At 53.1% G+C, this 26,022-nt stretch overlaps 1 protein-coding gene across 1 annotated transcript in view; it reads right to left on the bottom strand.

Annotated features, from left to right (window-relative positions):
• The window catches only part of TBC1D10A (TBC1 domain family member 10A), a 28,674-nt gene extending 6,063 nt beyond the window's left edge, over positions 1–22,611 (bottom strand). The window contains exons 1-3 of the mRNA XM_018060992.1: positions 22,326–22,611; positions 4,651–4,750; positions 490–597 (exon numbers count right to left, since the gene is read on the bottom strand). Of these exons, the coding sequence (XP_017916481.1) occupies positions 490–597; positions 4,651–4,750; positions 22,326–22,534 (417 nt within the window). The 5' untranslated portion in view covers positions 22,535–22,611. The remainder of the gene's footprint in view (positions 1–489; positions 598–4,650; positions 4,751–22,325) is intronic.

Genomic DNA, 26,022 nt, shown 5'->3' with positions numbered 1-26,022 from the left:
TGACCCCTGACTGGCTTCTGAACTCTAAGGACACTGGTTTGGCTCTGCCACCCCTGGAATAGACAAGCCCATAAGCAACATGGGTGAACCCTGTCTAGCTGGCTTGGATGAGGCAAGAGAAAGTAGAGAATGGGAAGTCAAAAGGTGTTAGAGTCCTGGGACCCTGCTGGGCAGCCCCCGAAGACCCAGAGCTCAAGCCCCAGTTGGTCAGGGAAGGGCTCTGAGTGTCCCTCCCAATAACCAAGAGCTGAGTGAGAGGTAGCCCACCAAGTCCAAGAGAGCAAATCTGGGGGGCTGCCAATCTGTCTACCCCACTGAGGCCTGCTCAGGGCTGGCGCCTCAGATGAGCAGAGGCCCCAGAGTCACAGACTGACCAGGCCTGGCAGTCGGCTCTGGAGGGGAGAGGTCCCCTGAGCACAGAGGATCACCGCCCCCCAGAAGATGTCCAGAGATGAGGAAGGGAGGGCAGGGGAAAGAAGGGCAACTCACGTCGAACTTTCCAGGGTTCTGCTGCAGCTTCACCTTGCCTCCTGACAGGTACTGCCAAGCGCGGCCCCGCAGAGAAGGTGGGATGCCTTTCTGGCACCGCAGCCGGATCTGGAAGTCAAAGGGAGGCCATACCTGTGCATCCAGCCAGGCTGCCCGCTGCCCCCTCCCAGCCCCCAGAGGCTAGTGCTCATCAGGCCTCCAGGGAGCATGGGGGCAAGAGCCGAACGGGGGGAAAGCGGACTCCACTCTGTTGCTCCAACACCGCACCGGGTCTGCTGCCAGCAGGTGAGGGCAGCGGCCCCGGTTCCCTGGCCTAGTGACACACAGGGGTTCTTCAAGTCCACATAGGATTATGAATCTCCATCTCCATTTTCTGAACCCAAATGGAACCAGACAAGTTAGAGGAGCCCCTGGGATGTCACCAGGAAGGGATCTGCACGATGTGGAACATGGCTCAGCCACAGGGAAAGCAGCTCACAAGATGACTCGGAATGTGTCCAGAGACGTGTCCTGGGTGCTTTCATGGGAGTGTTTAAGCAGCTGTGTGGCATGATACATCCAGCCTAGAGAGGAAAGATCTCAGCAGAATTCAGGAAGAAGACAGGAGCTGATCAGAATGGCTCCCCCTTTGTTTGGTCAAGAATCCCCTCTCTTCTGTTCTCCCTGACCCTGAGCTCTCACGATTTCCAGACCAGGGTGGAGGCAACTGGTCTGGGTGTGAGTCCTGATCCCAGGCTAAACTGGCGCCGGCCTTCCCCATCACGGGCTGGGAGAGGGGAGGGAGGAAGTGTCTGGGGAGCTCACGACCCAGAGCTAGTGCTCAATGCATACGCTTGTTCTCTTCAACAGAAAAAAGGCTTCCACTGCCAAACCCGGCTTGAGAAAGCATCACGCTTCTCAGATGGAGAAACTGAGGCACAGAGTTGGGACAATATTAAGGTCATTCCATCAGGGATCACGCCAACTTCCAGCCACACCACACAGGCTGGAGGACCGAGCCCTGGGTGCTCACTTCTCAGGCCTCTCCAAGTCACGTGAGGAGATGAGCTTCCTCTGGACTTGAGGGCAGAGTGAGGCTCGAAGGCAGGTGCCCTGATCATCCTTGACCTCAAGGCCAAGGGTCAAGGAGACTGAGGGCAAAGGCAGAGGCACCATTCCTCTGGAAAGAGGGCAGAGGACTCTCCGGTGACACTGCCCTCGGCCCCTGCACCGAGCAGCCTGGCCTGGGGTGGAGATGAGAGCACAGGGCAGTGGGAAGTGGGCGGTGCCTGGATGATGAGTTTGAATCCAGCGCTGACCTCAGCCCATCACCTCTCATCAACTGTAAGATCAAAATAGTAACAACTAGGATTCTATCAGTAGTGGTGCAGGGGCACATGCCTAGCACGGCACCTGACACGGTCGATGTTAATAAATGATGGCTTCCTCTCTGCCCCTCCAATCCCGGGAGGACACCTGAACTCAGAGGCCCTGGGCTCACTCCTAAGTCCCCTTATCTGGAAACCCCCTGAAAGAGTCCCCTGGGAGGCTCTCTGAGGAGGGAGCACAGGAGGCCTGGGCTTCCTAATGACCAGCATAAACAAGAGAAAACTTTCCAAGGGTCAGAGGGAGTCAAGAACCAGGAAGGAGACAGACAGGCAGGCTGAGGGCAGTGGGGGAAGAGCAGAGTGGCTGGTCAGAGGAGCCAAGTTGCGCTTCTGGGACTGCCTGCAAAGTGGGGAGAGGAAGGGAGCAGAAGGGACTGGCCTGCCTCCATGGACACTTTCCCGCTGCTGTGGGACCAGGGTCTCCTGAAGGAAGCCACGTGGTCTGGGCGGGCTTTGGCGAAGGGGTACACATGACCTGGAACCACAGGCCCTTCAGGTTCCCCAGGGCCAAGCTAGGCTGAGCTGGCCCCCACATATCATTGCAGCCCCATTACCCTTGGTCTGCTCAGGACCGAGAAGAGTCCAGGAATACCTTCAGTCCACTAAGCTCTCAGAGCAGCCCAGCCTCACCCAGGCCCAAGGTTGGGAGGCGGGGATGGAGAGCTGGGAATACAACCAGCTTCCTTGGTGGCTCAGTGGTAAAGAATCTGCTTGCAATACAGGAGATTTGGGTTCGATCCCTAGGTCAGTAAGATCTCCTGGAGGAGGAAATGGCAACCACTCCAGTATTCTTGCCTGGGAAATCCCATGGACAGAGGAGCCTGGCGGGCTACAGTCCATGGGGTCACAAAGAGTCAGACACGACTGAGCGACTAACCTTCCCCCTCTGGCCTCTGGCATCCTCCTCAGCTCAGGGTGCTGGAGATGATAACCTCTTAGGGAGAGGCAGAGATGGGGATGAGCAAGGGTAAAGCCAGAGAGAGTGCTCAGCAAACAGAAAGCACAGGAATTGCCATTATCTGAGGTAAGGCCTTGGGAAAGGAGAGTTCTGATGACAACTGAGAGAAGCCACACCTAGCCTGCTGAGCTCAAGGAGGGCGGGGCAACCTTTAAGCAGAGCCTGACAGGGGAAGACAGCATTCCAACCAGCACCTTCTCTCTGCAGGGCCTGGCCGGGTCCTGGGGACTCAGGATCAGTGCAGGGGGTGTGGGTCTGGATCCACTTCCGGGTGCAGGTGTGGCCTTCCTGTGCCACCACCTCCAGACCCAGCTGGCATGGCAAGGCAGTGAGAGCTCGGGGGCCATAGTGGCAGGAGACAAGCCATGCACTAGGGTCCCTGGGGAGGGTGGAGTGCAGTCTCCTCTGGTGGCCCCGGCTGGGCGGGTAGCCCTGGTCTCTAACCGCAGTGCCAGGGAAGCAAAGGGCAAGAGGAAGTGATGCTGGCTGCTCTGCGGAGAGGAGCTCCCCACGGCTCCCCTCTGGAATCCCCATCTGTGAGGAGGCAGTGGGGTGGAGAATGCTATCTCCCTGCCAGCCACGAGTCACCTCCGCAGACAGTGAGAGGAGCTGAAGCTCAGGGTAAAGGCCCAAGGGCTGAGGAAGCAGGAAAACAGACCCCAGAGTCAGGCAGGAAGCAGCTGGGCAACAACTGCCTTAAAATAGTATTTTTTTAAGTGAAATTTTTCTACTAAGCCAAAACTGAAAGCCCCAAAGTTCACAGAGAACAGTAAGAAAGAGCCCCGGTCTGGATGCACCTCTCCTCCCACAGGCACAGGGCTTTACAGGAGGAGGCTTGCAACAGGACGCTCATTCCCACTTGAGCAGGGAAACTGAGGCTGGGGGAGTGAAGGGATCGCCCGAAGTCACTCTGCTAGCCATGGGCATGGAGAGCTGGGGCTGTGTGGCCGAACCTAAGCCCAAATGTGACCTTTGGCCCTGGGTTTCTGCTAAGCCCTGCAGTGGCTGTGCCAGCCTGGGCCAGACCAGCATGTCAGCTGACAATGCAGGCCAGGGGGTCACTGTGCGCTGGGGACTTGTGCAGAGAGACCCCAGCTGCGGGACTGCAGACAGGCCTCCGCTCAGCCAGGGAGTAAGCAGACCCTGCCAAGGTGAGCAAGAGTATCAGCACATGTGCGGTGGACAAGGATGCGCCTACAGTGCGGCAGAGCTGGCACCTAAATACAGCCCACCAGAAAAGGACCACTGGCATGTTCATTTTTATGAGACCATTAAACTGTGAAGTCACTTTTCCTTCTTTTTGCTTTGGCTAGGGGACAAGAGGGAACTCATCAAATTAATCTAGAGGGTAAAGAAGGCCCCTTATTGTGGTGGCAAAGCGTGCAGGCACTAAAGTTAGACTCCTGGGTTCAAACTTTGACTCTGCCGTCAGTCATAAGTGGGGATACCACCACCACCAGCCTCACTGGGGTGCTGTAAGGATGACCCAGCTAAGTGCCCAGCACACCGTGTCAACATACATTAGCCACTATTAGCATATCAAGTCCTCCCCTAGGTGGTGGGCAGTAGTAAAGACTTGCCCCAGGAGTGCTGGAGGAAAGGTGCCTGAAGGGCCTTCAGCTGAGAGCGGCTTTGAAGTGTGACCCAAGGAAAGAATTCTGCGCCAGTCTGAAGTCATCTGGGAGGACCAGCTTCTGTCCGTATTTCCTAGCCGGTGGGGGGACACTGGGCGGCTGGAGGCCCTCCTGCTCCTTCGAGTGATGCAGCCCCTGCCTCTTCAGCCCGTGTAACCCCCACTGCGACGTCCAGCCCCAGGCCTACGGCCAGGTCCCTCACCTTTTTGTGCTTCTTGGCCATCCACTTGTCCCAGTTGTTGAGCATGTCCAGCCACTTGGACTCCCTCTGCCTCAGCACCTCCAGGGGGACTTCCTCCAGCCTGTGGAGCAGAGGGCAGGGCCTGTCAGAGGTGCCGAGAGAAGCAAAGGCCCTGGCTGAGGTCCCAGGTACCAGCCTGGTCAGTCCCCGTCCCTCCCCTGCCCCTCATCCCGCCCCTCATCCCACCGTTCCCTACGGGGCTAACTCATGAACCCTCTAACACAGACGCGAGGGAACACAGCGCCCTCCCTAGAAGGCACAGGCTGGAGAGACAGAAGGTTCAAGCGCTCACTCCCCCATGTGTCAAGGGACCAGGGGCCCCAGTGCCTGCACCTGTGCACCAAAGCACAGCATTCCCACCCTGGCTCTGTGCCGATAAACAAGCCTCTTCAGAGAACCAGCATGCATGGTACAGAGCTGGACGGAAAACTAGTCAGACAAGTACAGGGATACCACGCTCACCTGAGCATTCTAACAAAACTAATTACTCATGGTTTCCCCAGTTACGCCCTGGCCCTGGCCCCCTCTCAGCCTTTGCTCATGCCAGTCCCTTTGTGGGGACTGGAACACACTCCAAGTTGTCTCTGCCTATCCAAATTCAAAATACACTTCAAAGCCCCATCAGACACCACTCGAATTTGCGCACCCACTCACGGAACCGCTGTCACAGCTATGTAGGTGGAGCTCTAGGGCCAGGGCCTCCGGGTAAACTGTGGGGAACAGTCGTGTGACTAGAACAAGTCCCAGCCCTCACGGCACTGACATTCTACAGGCTCTGAATGCCCACAAGAGCTGGTGGGGAAACACCTCAGCTTGGAGACCTACCCTGGGCAGCACCGAAGCAGCTGCGGCAGGCTGGGCAAGACCCCTGGCTTAGAGGGTGCTTTGAGTGAGTGAGCTCCTTCCAAGGAGGGAGTCCCTGGAAGTTCCTGAGTTCACATAACCATGGGGCAAAGAGAAGACGACTAGCATTTTATTTTACTTTTATTTTTGAAGACTAGCGTTTAAAGGCTGTGTACTCTACGTGTGCTTCCTGTATTCAGCCTACAGAGCAACACTGGTAAGAATGAGAACAACGTGCATGTGTCCTTCTCTACACACACATACACACTCTCAGAATTATTTTTAAAGCAGTAGACTGTGGATCTTTTAAATTTCTTTCTTGTGCGTCTCCCCCTTCTTTTCCAATTAAAAAATACTGGCATTATTGCGAGGTAAGATACCCAGGAAGAGTATACTGCTTAGAGTCAAACAGCAAATCAGTGGAAAAACCTAGACTCAAATCCAAGTCAGATCGTAGCCAAGGGCCTGCACTCAGCACTGCCTGACCTCCCAGAACGCAGCGCAGGGTGGAGGCTCTCAGGAACAGGACACAGCGGGGCCAGGGTTTGGCCCAGGCCTTGAGTCTCTGATTCTCTTTCTACAGGAAGGAAATGCTCTGCTAGAACTTTTACTGGTTGGACGAGCAGTGGGAGGGGCCCTGGCAGAGCAGAGCTCCCAGACACAAAAGGGCAGGTCCTCTTCGGTTTTTTATCTGGAGAACTGCACAGGCCTGAGAGCAGCGCTGGTGCTGATCAGGCGAGGAGAGACGACAGCCCTTCCACACAGGCCACCTGCCCACCCTCTCACCACCTGGAGGCAGAACCGGGGCACAAGGACAGGCTCCTTCCTATCCCTCCCCTCAGGAGAAAAGCAGAGACCACAACTTTAGATCAGGTAATCTACAAAGAAATGTATGCACATCTCCAGGCAGCCCCCAGCCCAGGGAGCCCAAATCAAAGGCCCAGCATCACAGGCCAGGTCACCTCCCATCATACAGCACTCACTCACACATGTCAGGGGATGAGCCTTCTAGTTATCTAAACTAAAGGAGGTAGCCACAGGGAGTCAACAGGAAGTTCTGGCAGCTATGAATGTGGCTATCTGATCCAACTGCCCCATTGAGCAGAAGAGAAAATGGAGGCTCATAAGAGGGCAAGGCTTTTGCCTGAGATTACCACTTTCCAGAGAATTCCCATATGATTAAATACATACCCATCTGACACCCTGACCCTCTAGTCTGTCTCTGTTGATAAGATCTGATAGCAGGGCCTCAGAGATACCCAGTCTCCCAACTACAAATACACAGGGGAACAGGTTCAAGCTCAGTGTTCTTTTAAATGATGCCAGATAACACCTTTTGCAGTTTCAAAGACCCAGCATCAAACCTCAAACCGGAATTTCAAACGGGTACAAAACAAACTACCGTATTTCCTGGATTCTAAGGCACTACTGATTTTAAACTACACCATTGATTTGGTAAGATCGTCTCAGAAACAAACAAAAAACCCACTACCACTTTAAACGTACATGTTCACTGAAAGATCTATTTTTATTTTCAAAACCTTAAATTGAGAAATTTTGGAAGAAAGACGGTCATTTGAGTGGCCTCTCCTCCAACAGCAAAGGAGTCCAACACCTGCTGGACCCGGCACTCAGCACTTCACCTTCTAACTACAGTGAACTTCTCTTCATATACAGAATGTGCTTCTGAATGGCTACACACTACCCATTTTCTTAAAAATCAGAAGGTTCACATCCAGTCTGGTGGGTCAGGATCTCAGAAGGCATCTGATCAGACTGCTGTCTGATACAGAAATTCCTTCTGCCCTCTTGCCCTCTCTGAGCCTGTTTGCTATACAACTGGATGGCCTGCCTTGTGAACTGACCCTCAAAAGATGCCCAGAAAGGAGCCGTGATGTGGACTGGGGTCTGGGCATCTCTGCAGATGACATGACAGTGTGGAGGCCCTGAGGTGGCTCCCTCCTAATAATGGGGGGAGAGTGTGAGCCAGTTTCCAGTGACAGGGAGACCGACCAAATGGCCAACTTAAGGGACCAAACAGCCCATAGGGATGCTTCCGGCCTGAGAGTGTCACTCACCCTTTCAGAAAACTCCTCCGTCCTTAAGGTGGCCTGAAGGAGTCTCCGCAACCAGAAGAGTCTAATGAGGACAGTCTCTAGTGGAACTCCTCAGGGCTGGGCCTTCATCATCTCCAGGTGAAGTCACCCTCATTGCTGAAGCCATACTGTTAAGCTTTCTGGTACCTTCTGTCTACCGTAACACCCCCTTCTAAGGCTGCACAATTCTCAGCCAGATCAGCCTCATACTAGACAAATGTAATTCTCCCTCATCACTCACCTACCCCTACCTGGAATGCCTTTTCTTCTCCCCTCTCCAAGTCACAGCAACACTTCTGTGGCCCAACATAATAAAAATGACAACTTCAACAATAACAGCAGCAACAGTAGTTACCATTTTTATATCATTTACTACTTACCAACATCTTTCAAAATATTTATATATTACTTAAAATACTAATATATATATACACACACACATATATATACATGTGTTATTTTCACGTATCTTTCATAATAACCCAACCATAACACTCTCTCCATTTTCCGAAAGTAGAATCCAAGTCTTAGTCAAGTTAAGTGCCTTGCTCAAGGCCATGTTTGTTGTCGTTTAGTCTCAGTCGTGTCTGACTCTTTTGTGACCCCATGACTGTAGCCTGCCAAGCTCCTCTGTCCATGGGATTTCCCAGGCAAGAATACTGGAGTGGGTTGCCATTTCCTTCTTCAGGGGCTCTTCCTGACCCAGGGATTGAACCACGTCTTCTGCTTGGCAGGCAGGTTCTTTACCTCTGAGCTACCAGGGAAGCCCCCAAGGCCATGCAAACCCAGGCTTGCCTCACTCCACAGTGCATGCTCTGAACCCCAAAGTCAAGCCCTTAGCCTCCACACAGCTGCTGTGCCTGCCCAGATCTCATTAGCTGTCTTCCAACCTGAAGACCTTCATCTTGACTACTTACAACACCATTTCTCCAAGTTTTTAAACTGAAACTCACAGTATGAAATACATTTTGTACTGAGACTATACACACACACACATAACCAAAATACATTTTATGAAACAATTTACTCCTACATGTACTAAAGCACCTGATATTTCAGTTCAATTTTTGTATTATTCTATCCTACTTCCTACTTCTTTTTTATTTTTATGCTGGTCACAATCCCCTAAAATCGATTCCAGCACTAAATCACCAATGAATCAAGACGTGATGTGAAATGAGCAGCTCATTACAACTTGGTCATGTTGCTCAGCCCTGTCCCTCCCTAACCGGACTGGGTCTTGAGCTATGTAACTCCCGTTGTGTACCTGACGCATACCAACAGATGCCTGCCTGGTTTTCTCCATGACATCATTCCTTTCATCTATTGCCTTCAGGGCTACAAGCCACTGCTGCCTACAGCAACTGTATTTGTGCCCCTCATAGCCCAGTGAGAGCCTCAGAGATTAATTACTATTTCCATTGGACCCATGAGAAACCTGACCCAATCAGAGAGATCGTATGACTTGGGCAAAGTCACAAAGCTATTAAGTGGCAAACCAGAGCTCCCCTTTGCCCCAGTGACTCCTGTGCTGCTCCTCCCTCCCCTGGGAAGACTGGGAGGAAATCAGGCCGCTCTCCAGATGCCACTGCGGGGCTCTATCTCTGGCCCTCAACCCCCTGGAGACAGTCTAAGCCTTCCTCCAGTGCTCTGACTGTCCCAGTGAGTGGCCTGCCCAAACCCAGCAAAGCTCAGCAAGGCCAATATGCTGGACGGGCAAAGCTCACAAGCACACCCTTGACCACCCCCTCCTGGGGAAGGAGGCACAGAGACAGAAACATGCAGCCAGAGGGTGACTGAGCCCAGATTCTGTTGGGCTCTCAGCTAAGCTAAGCTTAGCCATGCTGTGCTGTGGCCCAAGGCAGCAGTGACAGCCCGCTGACACCAGCCTCCCAACCTTCTCCCCAAACCCAGAAGCTGAAGACTTCCAAGAGACGAGATGGACAAGACCAGCTCCCAAGGCTACCTGAGACCCAGGCTCTCTCCTCCTTGTCCCTCCAGCCACGCACTTTCCACCCAAGAGCGCCGTCAGCCCCTCGGGCTGGCAGACTCAGTCAGGTGTGGCGCCTGTGCCCATGACCCCTTTATCCAAAGGTGTCAGATAAAACCTGGTCCCAAGGAACCAATGTAACCCCCCTCCGCTAAGCCTCCCTCTCCAAACCAACCCAAACAAAAAGAAACAGCCCAAGCATAAAGCCCAAGGTCGAGACCTCGGGATGAATTCTCATCTCAACCATTAGGAAAGCCATGTGGAGTGTGGGAGACAGTAAAAAGAGTGGGGACCTTGAAGCTAACCAACCGAGGGTCCATTCCAGCTCCTCTACCTGGGAGACAGACCTTGAAGTCTCAACTTCATCTTCAAGTGGGACCACACACATAAGGTCTAAGTGAAGAATACATGTGTATAAGGACCCGCCTGGTGGGTGGCCAGCTAATGGCAGCTCTAAGGTGACCAGCATTTGCAGCTTGCCTAACACTTTCCCACCCCTCTTCTCATCTGACTGGTCTACACCCACACACACACAGCAGGGCAGGACTATCCCCATTTTACCCACGAAGCACTGGAGACCCCAAGAGATTAAGCCGTTTACTCAATGATACACGGACTGTAACTCTTGGCTTCCGACCCAGCTCTGCCACTCTGTGAGCTTCCAGATCTCCACCTGTAACATGGGGCAAGGCCCCCCTTCGGAGGGCAGCAGTAGAGACCACATGAGACAGGAAGAGCTGGCACACTTCCAGCACCCATTCTGCACCACTTCTGCCAAGCACTACACAGGCGCACAGTTCCCCAAGGAAGCAGCTTTTATCATCTCCACTTAACAGACACGAAAACTAAAGTTTAGCACAGCTGAGTAATCTGTCCAAGGTTACACAGCCTGGAAGTAGAGATGCCAACTGAGCACTAAGCCATCCAATAAGTATAAGGTGATCCCCATGTAGCAGGGCCTCAGTACCTATCACATTCCCTTCCTCTTCCCTCACCCCCCAGGAGACACCACTACTCTCTCTGTGCCGAGACGGCAAGAGTGAGCAAGATGCAAGTGCGGAAAACTGGGAAGTGGATGCGCAATCACAGATCCAGGGACAAGGGTGGGGGAACTCCCCTCTCCCACCCAGAGCTGGAAGGAGTGAGGCTAAACAAAAAGGCTGACCTACTTTGCACACTGAGTAACAACCTCTGGAGTTCATTAATCCAAGTGGTGGTAATGACTAAAAGTATAAATAGCCTTTATGCCAGCTCCATAATCGCACCTGATAGGAAACAAGAAGGCAGGAGAGGGTGGGCTGGTGATCTACAGATGGCCAACAGTCAGGGCTGGGAGGCCTGTGAGGTTCTGGAGTGAGTCCCCAGACAGCTAGGGAGGCCTAGGAACTGAAGGGCATGCGGTCTGCCCGAGGTCGCGCTAGGAGTCAGTGTGGGGAAGCAGGGTGGTCTGCAGCAGCCTGGCGCTCCCTCCTGCGGCCTGGCAGCCCCGCTTGGAGGCAGGGCAGTGCAAGGGCTCCCTGTCTAGGCGAAAGAGTCCTGCTTGCTTCACTCTTCCCCAACACCCGCGCAAGCTAGGTCTGGGCCTGCCTCCCTTTCCCACAGGGAATTCCCTGGCTTTGCTCCTTCCAGCCCTGGGTCAGTGCACAATGGTAAACAGGTTCTCTCCACCCTTCTCTGGCCTCGGTGCCCTGGGCCTCTGCCCAACTCTCCACTCGGCACAGCCCCACCCCCCTTGTTGTCAGGGGCAAGAAATGGTTCCTTTAAGCACCAGCCTTGCTGGCTCCAAAAAGCAAGGAATCCCCCTCCCCCGACTCCCACTCAGCTAGGGAAAGGCACAGACCAGAGCAAAACCCCCCAGGGCAGCTCTCTCTGACCAATGCGGACAGGTATGGAGACTATTCGGTATTCCCTGGTGGCTCAGCAGTAAAGAATCCACCTGCCAGGGCAGGAGATGTGGGTTTCACCCCGGGTCAGGAAGCTCTCCTGGAGAACTGGCAACCCACTGCAGTACTCTTGCCTGGGAAATCCCATGGACAGAGGAGCCTGGCGGGCTACAGTCCATGGGGTCGCAAAGAGTCAGACACAACTGAGCAACTAAACAACAACAAAAATGGAGACTATCCTCAACTGGAGACATCCCTTCTCCAAGCCCCCACCCCTATCGGGCAGAGTATTACTTGAAACCCCCACTGGCAACTGGGTCCTCGGGTCACAATCTCTGTGGGCACCATGACTCATGCACAGCCCCCCTCACCCATCCTTACAAAACTGCTAAATTTGATTGATAGATCTTATCAATTTTGTCTTGACTCTCTGTTTATCTCTGCCAAGACTCCTGCAAGGCTCCCTACTGCCCACCTTGTTCAACAGAACTTCAGGCTCTGGCTCCCAGGCCTTCCTAGTCCCTCTGCACACCCCCCAGCCCTATTTCTAGACAGCCCTCTCTCTAAGCTGCCCACCCTCACCCCTACCCCAACTCCAACTCAGTCCCACTTGTTTCCCGAGGCCTCATTCAGAACAGCCTCTCATCTCTACAAAGTCCTTCCTGCCACTGAAGGAACAGAACACAATCAGCACCGCATTACATTCCACACACATCTCTCCAGAGCCTGTGCTCCAGGCCCTGAATCTACAAAGCTGAATAAAACGCAGGTCCTGCCCTTGAGGAGGTCAATCTGGCAGGGGAGACAGATGGGGGAGTAAATAACAAGCCATACAGAGGTGCTATCACAGAAGCGAGGAGGGTGGAAGGCACTACGAAACTGCAAGAAGGCCCCAGGTGGGGGTGCAGGTGTTCAGGGAAAACCTTGAAGGGAGCTGACTTGCTGGGAGGATCCTTGAAGGGTGACAGGAAGCAGCCAGGCTGAGAAAGGGGAAACAGCACAACAGGCAGAAGACCCAGGATGAGAAAGCACACATTAATGGAAAAGAGCCTGGTGTGCTTGGAGAATGTGAGCAGTCCAGTGGAGCGAGTCTGGCTTCTCCACCCAACTGTCCCCTACCGCTTGCTGAGGCAGCATTCCACGAGGTGTGCTCTTGGGGGCAGGGACTCTGCCAACCACTCTCCCCAGTGTGTCCTGACTCTAGAACAGAGCCTGGGGGCCTGTGTTAGTCGCTCAGTCTGTCCGGCTCTTTGCGACCGCAAGGACTGCAGCCCACCAGGCTCCTCTGTCCAGGGGATTCTCCAGGCAAGAGTGCTGGAGTGGGTTGCCATTCCCTTCTCCAGGCCTGGGTGGTGCCTAGCTGGTGCTCAATAAACATATGTTGACAGGTTCAGTGGCTCTGTGACCTCGGGCGCTCTAAGTTTCAGCTTTCTCCCCAGTGAGATGGGAATACTATCCTCTGCCTTGAAATCAGAGGGGAAAAGCACGAGCACAGAGAGCGCTTGATGAAGGGCACTCCCTCCCCGGCCTGAGTCCAGCGATGGATCTTCCTTGAAGCCCAGCACAGGGCTGAGCCCAGATGTGTTTGATGATGGCCTTTTACAACGTTATAATTCTATATTCAATTAACATAATTGAATGTCTGTTAGAACCTTACCAGGCACTTGCTATGGACCAGACATGGTGCTCAGCACTTAGATTATTTCACTGAATCCTGACAACAAGCATATGAAATAGGTCCTCTAATTATCACCTCCACCCCACCCTTGGGCAGATGTAGAAACTCAGGTTTTTCAGCAAGCCAGTAACTATGCACTGTCCAAGGGGAGCAGAGGACAGCTCTGGGAGGTGTACCCAGGCCCTTCTGCTCTGTCACTCAGCTCTGGCACTGACTGCTCTCTACTCGGCTGGGTGGGTGCAAGCCCTCTTCCCAGGGAGCTTGGAACTCCCTGAACTCAGAGCCATATGCTGTGTGATGCTTGGCAAGTCACTTCACCACTCTGGGATCTGGGATCTACCGCCGTAAAATGGAGATGATGATGATAACAGCTACATCTCACGGAGTTAAACACGGTGGTCTTGGTGAAAGCCTGGTCCACCATGCAGGCACTCCTGCGAAGTGGCATGATCAAGTGACTGTGCTAGGGGGACAGAGCAGGTCACTGAGGGGCAGGACAGGGAGCCCAGGGTGAAAGTCCACAGGGAGCACAGGAGGGTGGTGGCATTATGAAGCACCCTCCGACTCCTTCCCCAAGTGACTATCTCCACCCAAGAGGGCAGAGGCCCCAGGCAGCCCTACGACTGCATGCTTTGAATTGAATCTTTCAGGAGACCCACCTCTGTTCTCACTTCCGCTTTATCTTCATGCCAAAGAGAAGACAAGGCCCTCGCATCAGGGGCCTCAGAGTCAGGGTCACCTGCAGCCCTGTTCCAGATGACTCAATGAGGAACTGACTGGGGGATTCCCAACCTGCCCTGGCAGGTCAGAAAGCTCCAGACCACAAGCTGAGTGGGACTGGCTCCCGTCTTACCCCCAGGGTCCAAGGGTATGTAGGCAGAGCACAAGGAGGAGTGTGGATCTTCAAACCCAGGCTGCCTTGTTCTCTCACCATTAGGCCAAAGGCCTGAAGTAAACCTTAGAGGATAATTCACACTCGAATTATAAGAGCCACCATGTACCATGGAACCCTTACTTGGTGGTAGACACTGCTGGGCACTTGACCAACATCATCTCCTTAGTACTCATAACCATAGCTCGCATGGGGCCAGTTCCCACTCCCAACACCACCATCTGGCTCATTTGCAGACTCAGAGAGGTCACATGGCTAGAAAGTGACGGAGCCAGGGCTTGAAGCCAGTCTGCTGGTGTCCTGAACCCAGGATCTCCCAAATTTAGGTTCTCCTTTTTTGAAATCAAGACAGAGAGGGAATCATCCTCCAAATGTGGCTGCCTAGGAAGGACCGCTTCTGGACACACAGAATCCAGGGCCCAGAGGGCAGAGAGGAGGAACAAGAGTTCTCCATTCTATGTTCCTGGGCTCCCTTAGCATCCAGCTGCTCCTGCCTCATCTTGCGTGAGGTGCTATGTGTGGAGGACCTGGGATAGGAAGTGTGCCATCCCTTATAACAACTCAACAACAAAAACAGGACTTCCCTGGTGGTCCAGTGGCTGGAACTCCGTGCTCCCAATGCAGGGGGCCCAGGCCTGATCCCTACTCAGGGAACTAGATCCCACACGCCATAATTAAGACTCAACACAGTCAAATAAATTTTTTTTTAAAGAAAGAAAGAAAAAAGCCAACAAAAACAACTTGAGAAACCCACTAGGAGAAGTACAGACATTTGGAGCTGGACTGAAAGTCCTAAGTCTGGGACAGGAAGAGGGAGGAGCGGCCACACAGAGGCGACCAGCTTTGGTAAGATGGAAAAAATTGGAAAGGCAGAACCCTGGCTGCCAGGCCCAGTTTCCTTGCTTGTTCAGCTTAGGTTTCCCTGTCTGTAAACAGGGCAAAATAAGACTTACCCTTCTGAGTCCCCACTGCTCCTGTTAGGGTCACTGCAAGGCAGTGAGAAAGAAAGCACTGTGCAGACCAAAGAGCCAGACAGACCGAGGCATTCTTTGATTTGACTGCACTCCCGAAGACATGAGGGCCACTGGTCTGACAGAGAGAGGTTCTCTCATAAGAGAAACAGAGCACGCTGCAAGCTTTGGCCTCTGTGGGCTGTGCCCTGACGACCCCGTGCACTTATGAGGTGCCTGACAGAAGGAAAAAGAAAGTGAAGTCGCTCAGTCCTGTCCAATTATTTGCAACCCCAGGTACTATAGCCCAGTAGGCTCCTCCGTCCATGGGATTTTCCAGGCAAGAGTACTGGAGTGGGTTGCCATTTCCTTCTCCAGGGGATCTTCCCCACCCAGGGGGAAAAAACTTCTCAAAGCCCTTTTCGTATACTCCAAGGGCAGTCTCAGTATGTTAGAAGCAGGAGAGCTCTTCAACTTCATTCATTAAGGCTGCCTTAGTTTATATGTAAGGGAGACTGAGGCTTAGAAAGATTAAGCAAATTTCTCAAGGTCACAGGGTTAGTTAGGGGCCCAGTGAAGCCTAGGACCTGGGTTTCCTGATCCCTGGTCAGCAGTGTTGCTTACACATGCTCCTAATCCAGTTATCTTATTTGATCCTCATCATCAGACCACACGGGTACCTCCTGGCCTGCTGTGCTCCAGGTCCTGGGAAGACAGAACCAAGTCTGCACCCCCAGAGCCTAGTACACAGCTTCACACGCAGCATGTGCTAGGTGAAAGCAAGGAGCATCAGCCCTACGGCCGATGAGAGGACATGCTTACTCACAGACCACCAGGGTCAGTGGCGGAGCCAGCCCTGGCACCTTAGTCCCTGGGTCCAGAAGCCTTTCCCGTACTAGCATAAATCCACATGTCCCGCCAGAATCATCTCTGAGAAGTGCATGGTGGTGCCCGTAAGGCCTGAGGGGTTCATGTTCTCATAGGCACTGGACTTGCTTCCACTTCCCAGCTGAGGCACCAGCTCCAGGAACATAATGAAGACTGGAAGTGAGAAGAAGTCAGCCCTCCACTGCCAGGCTGCCTCCTCTATTGTTGTTTAGTTGCCAAGCTGTGTCGGACTCTTTATGTCCCCATGGACTACAGCCCACCAGGCTCCTCTGTCCATGGGATTTCCCAGGCAAGAATGCTGCAGTGGGTTGTCATTTCCTTCTCCTGAGGATCTTTCCGACACAGGGATCGAACTAGCATCTCCTGCACTGGCAGGCGGATTCTTCACCACTGAACCGGGCGAGAAACCCCCGATGAGCTTATGCTGTCCCTGAAAGCCCCCAGCTACACACTGCCCTAAGGGAGGTTTTCCATGCCCTCAGGGCTTCCTCCTCTGCACAGAGAGGTGGCTAGCTCTTCTGATAGCCTTCCTAGCTCAGCTCCACTCACCCACCCCCTCCCAACCAGGCCAGCTAATCCGCTCTTACTGGAGAGATACAAAGAACCCCTTGATGGGCCCTGAGCGTGCCAGCCTTGCCAGGCACCTCAGGGAGCCCAGGGCTGTGACAAAGCAGTCAGCAGCAGCCCACTGTCTGCTTCAAAGGAAGGTTGCAGATGGCCTTCCTTCCCTGTGGTCAGAGGCCCTGGGATGGCGAGGGCCACTTCAGCTTGGCCAAAGCCTTCGCCAAGTCCCTACAGGTCCACACAGCTGATCAGGTACCATGTCCTACTTGCTGACCTCCATCCTCTCAGCTCCAGAACCTTCTAGACCTCTCTGCAGCCCTTCTGGGCTGTCCCAAACTCCAACTGCTTTCACTGCCTGTGATCAGCTCCTCTTCATACCATCTTCCATGCCCGCACCAGACTGACCTTAATGAGACACAGGAGGCCTCAGTCTGACACTCAAGGCCAGTCACCTCTGCCCAACCCACTTCCCTACCCTCCCCATGCTTCACCTCATCCTCCCACCTCCCATTCTTCCTGTCACCTCTTGGCATACATTTCTTAAACAGCTGGCTCTTCTTCACACACTTGCCCTCCCATACCACGGATTGCCCTTCCTTGCTCCTTCCAAAGCCTGAATCAAATGCCACTTCTTCTTTCTGACCTCCTATGGGTGGAGCTGGCTGCTTCTTCCTATATATTCCCATATTAACCACAGGCTTCCTGTCTTGGATGTGGGGCCTCAGGGATGGTGAGCACTTGGCACCCTACCTGCTATACCTTAGCAAGGCTTAGTCACTGGATTCAGTGTCAAGAAACAGGTTCTAGTCCCAGTTCTTCCATTTACCCGCTGGCAAACCTTGAGCGCTTTCTTCTCAGAACTTCAGTGTACTCATCTACAAAATGGGATAACCACGCTTATCAGAGGAAAGTGAGGGTTCATCATGGGTTAGGGTTCACTCCTGCTCACAGGGGATGGTCTCACTGATGCTCATCATCACATCCGGAGATGGACAGTAGAAAATGAAAAGACAGGACCACCAGGTTCTCCAGTCTCTCTGAGGAGGCAGAACATTCACTGAGCAGCTAGTGTTGTCAAGCTCAGTGCTGTCAGTGTTGCAAGCATCAGTTCTTTTAACCCCCAGAGCAATCCTGCAAAATCAGTGTTATCATAACCATTTCACAGTGAAAAACTGAGGCTCAGAAGAGTGAAGCAATATGTCCAAGGTCACACAGCCAACTGGGCCCAAAGGCTTAGGTGTGAGGGCGAACAGAGCACCTTCTTTCCCTTCCCTCAGTGTAAACAGACTGGGAGGCTGGTCCAGAGCCAGGCCTCACTGGCCCCCCGAAGGTCCTGTTTCAAACCTAGATGCTGGGAATACAAAACATCAAGCAAGTCCCACTGTTCTATCTCTTTCCCACAGCTTAGAGTTTCCTAGCAGGCGGCACACAGGCACCTTCCCAGGGCAGCAGCTGGTGATCTGGCCCCTCCTTCGCCAAGTCAAGTCTTGTCTGAGGCCCCAGAACACCCACAGGGCTACCAAACTGGATTTTCCTTTGAAGCTGGAGGAAGAGGGGGAGAGAGAATGAAGGACGTGTGGGCCCGAGTCATAGACCAGGGCCCCACATGTGCAATAGTCTCTTTCCAGATGGGCCACCCAGGGACCACGCCGCGCCCAGCTCTAGGCTCTCCTGGGAACTGTAACAGCTCAAGAAAAGAGGATGTCCTAAACTTACAAACTGGAGAAGGTGGTGGGAAAGCAGGGAGGCAGGACCTGGCCTGTTAGGAGGGCCCTGGCACAACAATAACTGGCAGAGACCAAACTATAGGGATGTCAACTGAGCCAGTTACATGATTTCCAAAGTCACAGTTGACTAGGAATAGTGGAGGGCCCAGGGGACAGGGGAACTGCTGTTCCAGATGTTCCTCCCTGGGCCCAGTTCAGATCCATTTCTCCCCTAACAGGAAGCCAACACCCACGGGATCCCAGACAGCACAGCTCCTCACCTCATCTGGCCTGAAGCACTGTGCACAGTGAAGCTGAGTGGGAAACCCCAGCTTCAAGAGGCCAGTCTTGGCAATCACATAGGAAAGGGAGGGGGAGGGCAGGGACCCACCCCTCTCAGGCCAGAGACCTGGTATCCTTCTTTCCTTTCTTGAACAACTCCAAAAGGGAGTCCCTCCCCACAAACAGGTCTGCTCTTCCTGTCCCCAGAGTCCTCTGGCCACCTGTCCCTGCTGAAGATCCTTCTTCCTTCTCCTCTGGTCCATCCTGGGCTTCAACAAGCAGCTCAGCTGCCAGCCACGCTGACGGAGCCAATGCTATCAGCACTCGGTCTGCGCCCACACCACCCCAGGGCCCTTCACTGGCTGGCTGCCTTCTTGCCTCTCCCCGTCACTGGCTACTGCTCCACGGCAGGCAGGGACCATCTCAGGCCCCACAAAGGTTCCCAGCAGAGTAGACTCAAAAGACAGACAAGGGGAAGTAAAGAGGGCCTAGGGCTGGGAATCAGGAGTTCTGGGTTTACTTCCGGGCTTTGCTCCCAACTGACTGAACAGGTGAGGTTAATCATTTCCTTTAGGCCTCAGTTTACCTATCCACAGGATGATGGCCATCTCTAAGGTGGCTTTCAGCTTCCTGACTTGAAATGTGTGTCAGAAAATGTTAACTGATCATTTACTTCTCTGCAGGCCTGAGAACAAAGTGAATAAGCCTGGTCCCAGGGAATTGCCTGGTGGTCTAGTGGTTAGGGCTCCGTGCTTTCACTGCCAAACTGCCAAGGGTCTGTGTTCAATCCCTGGTCAATCCCAACTTAAGATCCCACAAGCTGCAGCCAAATAAAAAAGGTCTGGTCCTAGTTCTGAAGCTCATCAGTTTAATGAAGTGTAACAAAGTGGTAATGACAACACAGTCTTATCCTTGCTGGACCATCTCTGTGGACCTCTCACACTGCTGAGGGAGTCAAAAGTACTGAGCTAAGCCAGGGAAGGTAAGGGCACACAGGTACCTGTTAGGGACCTTCTGTTCTACCTGTCCAGGACTTGGTTTACTGCTGGGGCCACCAGGCCATATCAGTGGGTGGGAAAGGCAATGGAAACTGTCCTGACTTGGGAGTTAGAACCTCTGGTTTCAAGACCTGGTTCTGCCACTGGTATACTGTGTAAGCTTAAGCAAGTTCTTCTCTTTTTGTGATTTCAGTTTCCTCGTCGTTTAAGAAGTTAGGATTACACTGGTCAAATTCTTAAGATCCCTTCTATGGGAGGGATATAGGTCTATGATTTTATGATCTACTCACAACAGGCACCAAGCAGTCACCTGAGGAGGTAGCTTCTGATCTACTTTCCTCCCCTACCTCCACTAGCCCCTGGCAATTGCCAAAACTGTCTTAAGACAACCTTTGGCCCAAGATGGCTGAAACAGACCTTTAATCTGGAGCCAGAGTCCTGGCCATCTCCACTGCAACCATCAGGGCTAATGTTTCACTTCTCTGGGCTAGCACATGGACTCTTAGCCCTCAACCACAAGACTGGGTTCAGGGCGGTCACTCTGAAACTTCCCATAACTTCCTCTCTTATGGCCTTGGGGAGGGACTTACTTTTGGCTATTTTTTTTGAACCATAATATTGACTCTACAGGGAACATCCAAGTTTTCAGACACCAGAGATTTTAGGGTGGCCAACAGGGTCAAGAAAGTGAGGCAGGGAGAGAGGAAGAGACCTGGAATCCCACCTCAGCCCCAGCCCCACTGACACCAAAGATGCAGAGGGCGTCTGCAAAGCCCGGGTTTGCGGTTGGAGGGTGGGAAAGACAGATGTCTGGCTGTTTGGTTGGGGACTATAGCCAAAGGGAGGTACTCCCACTGGGGCCGCTCTCTGTTCACAAATACCAGAGGTATGCCCTCATTTTCTCCTCAATTTTCAGACCCTTAGAAGGCAAAGAAAGGAAACTAACATTTTCCTAGGCCACTGCTTGCACCAGGCACTGTGCTAGGCACTTCTGAATACTTAATCTCTATAGTAATCTTGGAAATAGGTGTTACTGTTGCCCTTTACAGTGAGTAAACAGGCTCAGAGATTCAAGCTCTTTCCCAAGGTCACACAGCCAGCAAGCGTGATTTCTTCCTAAATCTGGCCTTTTCCCACTATTTCACACTGCTTTGTACCCTGAGATCTAGTTAACTTCCTGATAAGCATGTAGTAAGAATTTTAAGTAGGAATTTTTATCTCCCAGAATTCACCAGCAAATCTTAACTCTTCCTTCCAAGCACCCACAAATACAATTGGTAACTCCTTTCCCACTTTTCTAGAACTCATCCCTCCCAGGACCCTAATCTCTGGTGTTTGCTCTTCAATTCAAAAATATACCCTAAGTCCTCTTTGGGTTCTCACAAGCTACTCCCTGGGGAACTGTGACAAAGCTTCAAGTCAGAGTGAAGGATCATAATAAGGGGTGTTCTCTGAGTTCTGGACTGGACTAGGCTTGGCTTGCTCTGAGCAAGTGGGAAGAGGCTGGAGGAGAGAGATCCAGTGGGTAAAAGAGAACTCTCCTTAGGGGAGGGGCCTGCATTTCTCTCCAACTTTCCAAATGAGAAGGAGGCCTGGTGAATACGAGGCTTTGGGACTGTGGAAAATCCCAGAAGTGAACTTTATGGGGTTGCTTGTGTAGGGTGGGGATCTTTCAGATGGTCAAGGCTCTTCCATAAGTCATAAGAGAGGCTGAAAAGCCTTAGACGATCATAGCTGGTCAGAGAAGGGGAAGAAGGACCCTCTGGAATAGGGTCATGGCTGAGTCCCGTAGGCTCTCCCAGGTGATTGTGTGGTGCTCTCTATTGAAGGGGAGGTACATCTCAAGGGAGGCTTGTCAGTTCCGGGCAGAACACTGGTCTCAAGTGACAGGACAGCTGGGATGTGAGTGGGCTCTGGAGTCCATCTTTCCTAAAGGGATCACCAACCCATACATATGATCCCTGTGAGGACTGGACTCAGGGAGTACTCTGAGGGCAGAACGTGGCTGCTCAGCTCACCCCGCTTAGAGGGAAGGTGCTGCTCCACTGCCTCACATTGCTCTGCCTGCCAGCTGGGGGCCCCTGGGTGTGGGAGATCTAGATGTGCTATGAGCGGGGACCCTGCTGTCTCCTTGCCTGCACTCTAGTCTGCGTTTGAAGAGAAAGCCTCGACAGTCTGTCCTGGAGGTGAGGTACCGTCCCACTGTAGCTACTGGGACGGCGCAGTGCCTGCCCACCTGTTGCTGGTGACAGGGAGAAACCTGCCTCTGAGGGGGAGGGGGGCACTCTCTGTCCCTTCCATGAGGGGAAGTGACTCTCTATCCCAAGGTGGGAGGAAGGTGACCAGTGTCAGTCTATCTAGAGGTCCCTGTGCCTTGAGAGGAGGGTCAGTCTGTGCCCGAGCGCGGTGGGGGCAGGGCAGCCCGTCCCTCTGAAGTCGGCCTAAGGTGTCCCCCTGATGTGGCGGTGGCGGCTGCTGAGACAAGGACGTCAGTGGGTCTTGTAGGGGGCGGGATACGGAGGATACCGCGCTGTTGGGGGAGGGGAGACCACCTGTGAGCCCGTCAGGAGCTGGCCGAGCCAACCAGCCCTAAGGAGAGGGTGGCAGCGCTGGGGTTGGGAAAGGTATCAGCCGACCTGTGTGCCCCGAGGAGAGCACTCTAGGCCCTTCCTAGGGGCGGGTCAGTCCGCGGGGGGTGGGGGTGGGGGGAAGGCGCGGGTGGGGCAAGGGAGATAAGGGATTGTTGTTCCTGGTTGGAGGGAGACGTGTCTGTCCTTCCTGAGAGCGGCTCTGTCAGCGTCGAGGCGCCGCCGCGGGTCCTGCCCCAGCCCCGGGTCCCCTGGCTCCGAGCCCCAGCGATACTCACGCGCCCTCGGCGCCCTGCGAGCCCACGATGAAGCCGAACTTGTCGATGCGGCGCTCGGCGAAGCCGTTGGTCTCTGAGTCGGAGCCCAGAGAGCTGAGCTCGTCGGCGGCTGCGGCGTCGGGGCCCGGAGCCAAGCTCTCCCGGGTCCCCGACAGGCTCCCCTCAGCTGCGGGCGCGCGCGGCCCGTTCTCTTCGAGGCTCTTCGCCATCCTGGCCGCGCCCGCCGCCTCAGCTTCAGCGGCCACCTCAGCCGCCTCAGCCGCCCGACCTCCGCCGACGCCGCCGACGCCCCGCCCACGCGCCGCGCCCATTGGTCGCCGCAAAGCCGGGGGCGGGGCCCTAGGACTTCCCCGGCGCTTCCTCCCTGCAACGCCCAATGGGTACCGCGGACCCCAGGGCCCGCCCACCTCCCCCAGGCTGGCGCCAACAGGCCCGACGTGAGGGGGCGGGGCAGCCGTCACCCGAAGCCCTCCCCCCGAGCTGCCAATCACCGAGAGCTCACCTGAAAGAGCTTTAGGGCTTTTCCGGATTAGCCTATGCTTGGCGTATACCTGCAGCACCGCGCAGGCAGAGACCGAGAGCGCCCTCTGGAAATACTAGCCCTCTCCTCGCGAGACCTTAAGGACGTGGGCGAGGATTGTTTTCCCATTCATTTATGAGTAGCTCTGAGGAGACTCGGGGTGGGTTCGGGGACTCGCCCAGGGACATGGCAGCTTGAAGAGGTAGGCTGAGATAGAAATTCAGCAGCCCTTTCCTTCCCCTGCTCACTGCTTCTGGGGCCTATTCAGTTCAGTTCAGTCGCTCAGTCGTGTCCGACTCTTTGCGACCCCAGGAATCGCATCATGGCAGGCCTCCCTGTTCATCACCAACTCCCTGAATTCACTCAGGCTCACGTCCATCGAGTCAGTGATCATCCAGCCATCTCATCCTCTGGAGACCTAATTAATAAGAATGACTTCCTGGTGGCTCAGACGGTAAAGCGTCTGCCTACAGTGCTGGAGACCCGGGTTTGATCCCTGGGTCGGGAAGATCTCCGGGAGAAGGAAATGGCAACCCACTCCAGTATTCTTGCCTGGAAAATACCATGGACGGAGAAACCTGGTAGGCTACAGTCCATGGGGTCGCAAAGAGTCGAACACGACTGAGCGATGTCAATGTCAATGTCACTTAATAAGAATAATGACCAACGACTGTTGAGCCACTCACTGCCCTGAACGACTTCTACCTACTTTCTCTTATTTTTCCAAGAGCCTTATTGAGACACCATAAAAATCGCCCATTTAAAGTATATAATTGTGTTTTAAGTATATTTGTATTGTTGTGCAGCCATCACCGTAACCTAATTTTAGAACGTTTTCATCACTCCAAAAAGAAATTCATTCCTATCCTTACCAGTCACTCCCCATCATTCCTCCCCCAGCCCCTGGCAACAGCTAATCTGTCTCCATAGTTTTGCTTTTTCTGGACATTTCATATAAATGGAATCGTACAGTATGTGGCCTTGTGTCTGGTTTCTTTCACCTCAGATGTTTTCAAGGTTCATCCATTTTCATTTCTCTTGGGTAGATAGCTAGGAGTGGAAATTGCTGGGTCTTTAACCTTTTGAGGAACTGGCAAACTGTTTTCCAAATTGTTCACACCATCACACCATCTCTTGCAATCTTCCAGCAAGGAGGTAAATACTATTTTTAGGTTTCGCTGGTGGCTCAGTGGTAAAGAATCTGCCTGTTAATGCAGGAGACTCAAGTTCAATCCCTGGGTCTTGAAAATTCCCTGGAGAAATAAATGGCAACCCGCTCCAGTGTTCCTGCCTGGGAAATTTCATGGATGGGCTACAGTCCATGGGGTCACAAAAGAGTCCAGCATGACTTATCAACTAAACAACAACAGAGACTATTTAGTCCCATTTTACAAGTAAAGAAACTGAGGTGCAGGGAAGTGATATCAGCTGCCTGAAGTCTCAGAACTAGCTTGTGGCAGAGCCAGGATTTGAATCTAGCTCTTACCCACAGCATTGTTGGCAGCAGATATTCTTGCCTGGAGAATCCCATGGACAGAGGAGCCTGGCGGGCCAGAGTCCACGGGGTCGCAAAGAGTCGGACACTGCTGAGTGACTGACACTACTACCACTACTACTTACCAACAGCTTCTATTGGGAAGCACAGGCTAATAGTATTTATATAGACTCAGCTCCTGGCAGCCAACTTCTTACCCCAGGGATTATCAACTCGTAGAATCGTAATGGTAACTCCTCACCTCAGTCCAGTACTTTATGGCTCATAAGTCACAACCATATTGTCATGACATTCTCCTACGGACCTACTGGGAGACAGACTTAGAGAGGAGAAGGGACCAGAAGACCCAAGCCTGAGTTGCAGAGCCTGGGACAGGCTGCTAAGGGGCCCAAAGCAGCCCCAAGAAGGAAGGTCTTAAGCCGTGTCTTCACCAGCCATTTCCTTAATGCCGTGTGGCTCAGACATTCTTGAAGACTTCACTGTGCAGTCTTGACATTCCATAGGCTTCTGGTTTTCCATAAACAGGGCAATAACAGATACAGGGGTGAGCACATGCTATTTTGGTCTTAAACTCTCAATCTGGGAGGATGTGTTCCACCTCTCTAGCAGTTCCAGAGTGGTGGGCTCTTAGTCCCTGCTCCCAGGAAGGGCAGAGTACACCTGGCCAGAGGATGAGGGCCTATCCCAAGGGAGGGAGAAAGAGTCACATGCCTGGATCAAATGTGCAGCCCAGGTCTGGCAAAGTATCCACAGCCCTTTGACTGCAGTTCTGGTTCTACACTCTTATCCCAAACACTCTCAGCTCTCTGAGGCGCCTGTACAGTTCACTTCAGGGGCATTTGGTGGGGGCGCGGGGGCAGGTTAGAAGCATCCGGTGTCCTTCCTTAGGAGACTGGATAGATGTTGATCTCAAGTTAAGGCCTTGAGGCTCTAGCTTCTAATTTTCTTACATAAGACCATCCAAGGGAGCTCCCTGGTGTTCCAGTGGTTATGATGGCACTTTCACTGCCGAGGGCATGGATTCCATGCCTGGGCAGGGAACTGGGATCCCACAAGCCACAAAGGGATGGCAAAAAAAAGGACCACCCTTGATTCGAATCTGCTGTCACTGTGTGAACTTGAGCAAATCACTTCTCTCTGAACCCATGTCCTTACCTGTAAAATGTAAATAAATGAAAAAATGTCTCCTTGGAGTTGTTGTCCCTGAGACTTTTAGTGTGATAGTACGTGGTAAGCATCTGGCACATGGAAATACCCAGTCAACGGGAGCCAGGAGTGGTGGCATCTGTAGTTTTCCAAACATTTGCAAATTCATTATTGTCTTGAGTGTCTCCCACCACAGTCTGTGGCTGCAGCAGGGGAGTTTTCCTAATTTTTGGCTTGGGAGACTTCGCTTCATGGCTGTGCCCCTTGGTAACTGGATGTTCTCATGCAAAATTGCTTAGCTTGGGACTTGGCTGGTGGTCCAGTGGATAAGACTGAACTTCCATTGCAGGAGGCGGGTGGGTTCGATCCCTGGTCAGGGAACTGAGATCCCACATGCCCTGCATTGTGGCCAAAATTTAAAAAAAAAAAAAAAAATTGCTCAGCTTTCCTCTTCTAAAAAATAGGAATGTCAGTCATTATTGGTGAAGAGTTGGTGGACCATCTCTGAAGCCTTCAGCATACAGTAGATAATAAGT

This window comes from Capra hircus, chromosome 17 (genome assembly GCF_001704415.2).
Source record: "Capra hircus breed San Clemente chromosome 17, ASM170441v1, whole genome shotgun sequence".
NCBI classification, from domain to species: Eukaryota; Metazoa; Chordata; class Mammalia; order Artiodactyla; family Bovidae; genus Capra; species Capra hircus.
Note: the sequence above shows the minus strand (reverse complement) of the source record. Positions and strands in the feature narration are given on the sequence as shown.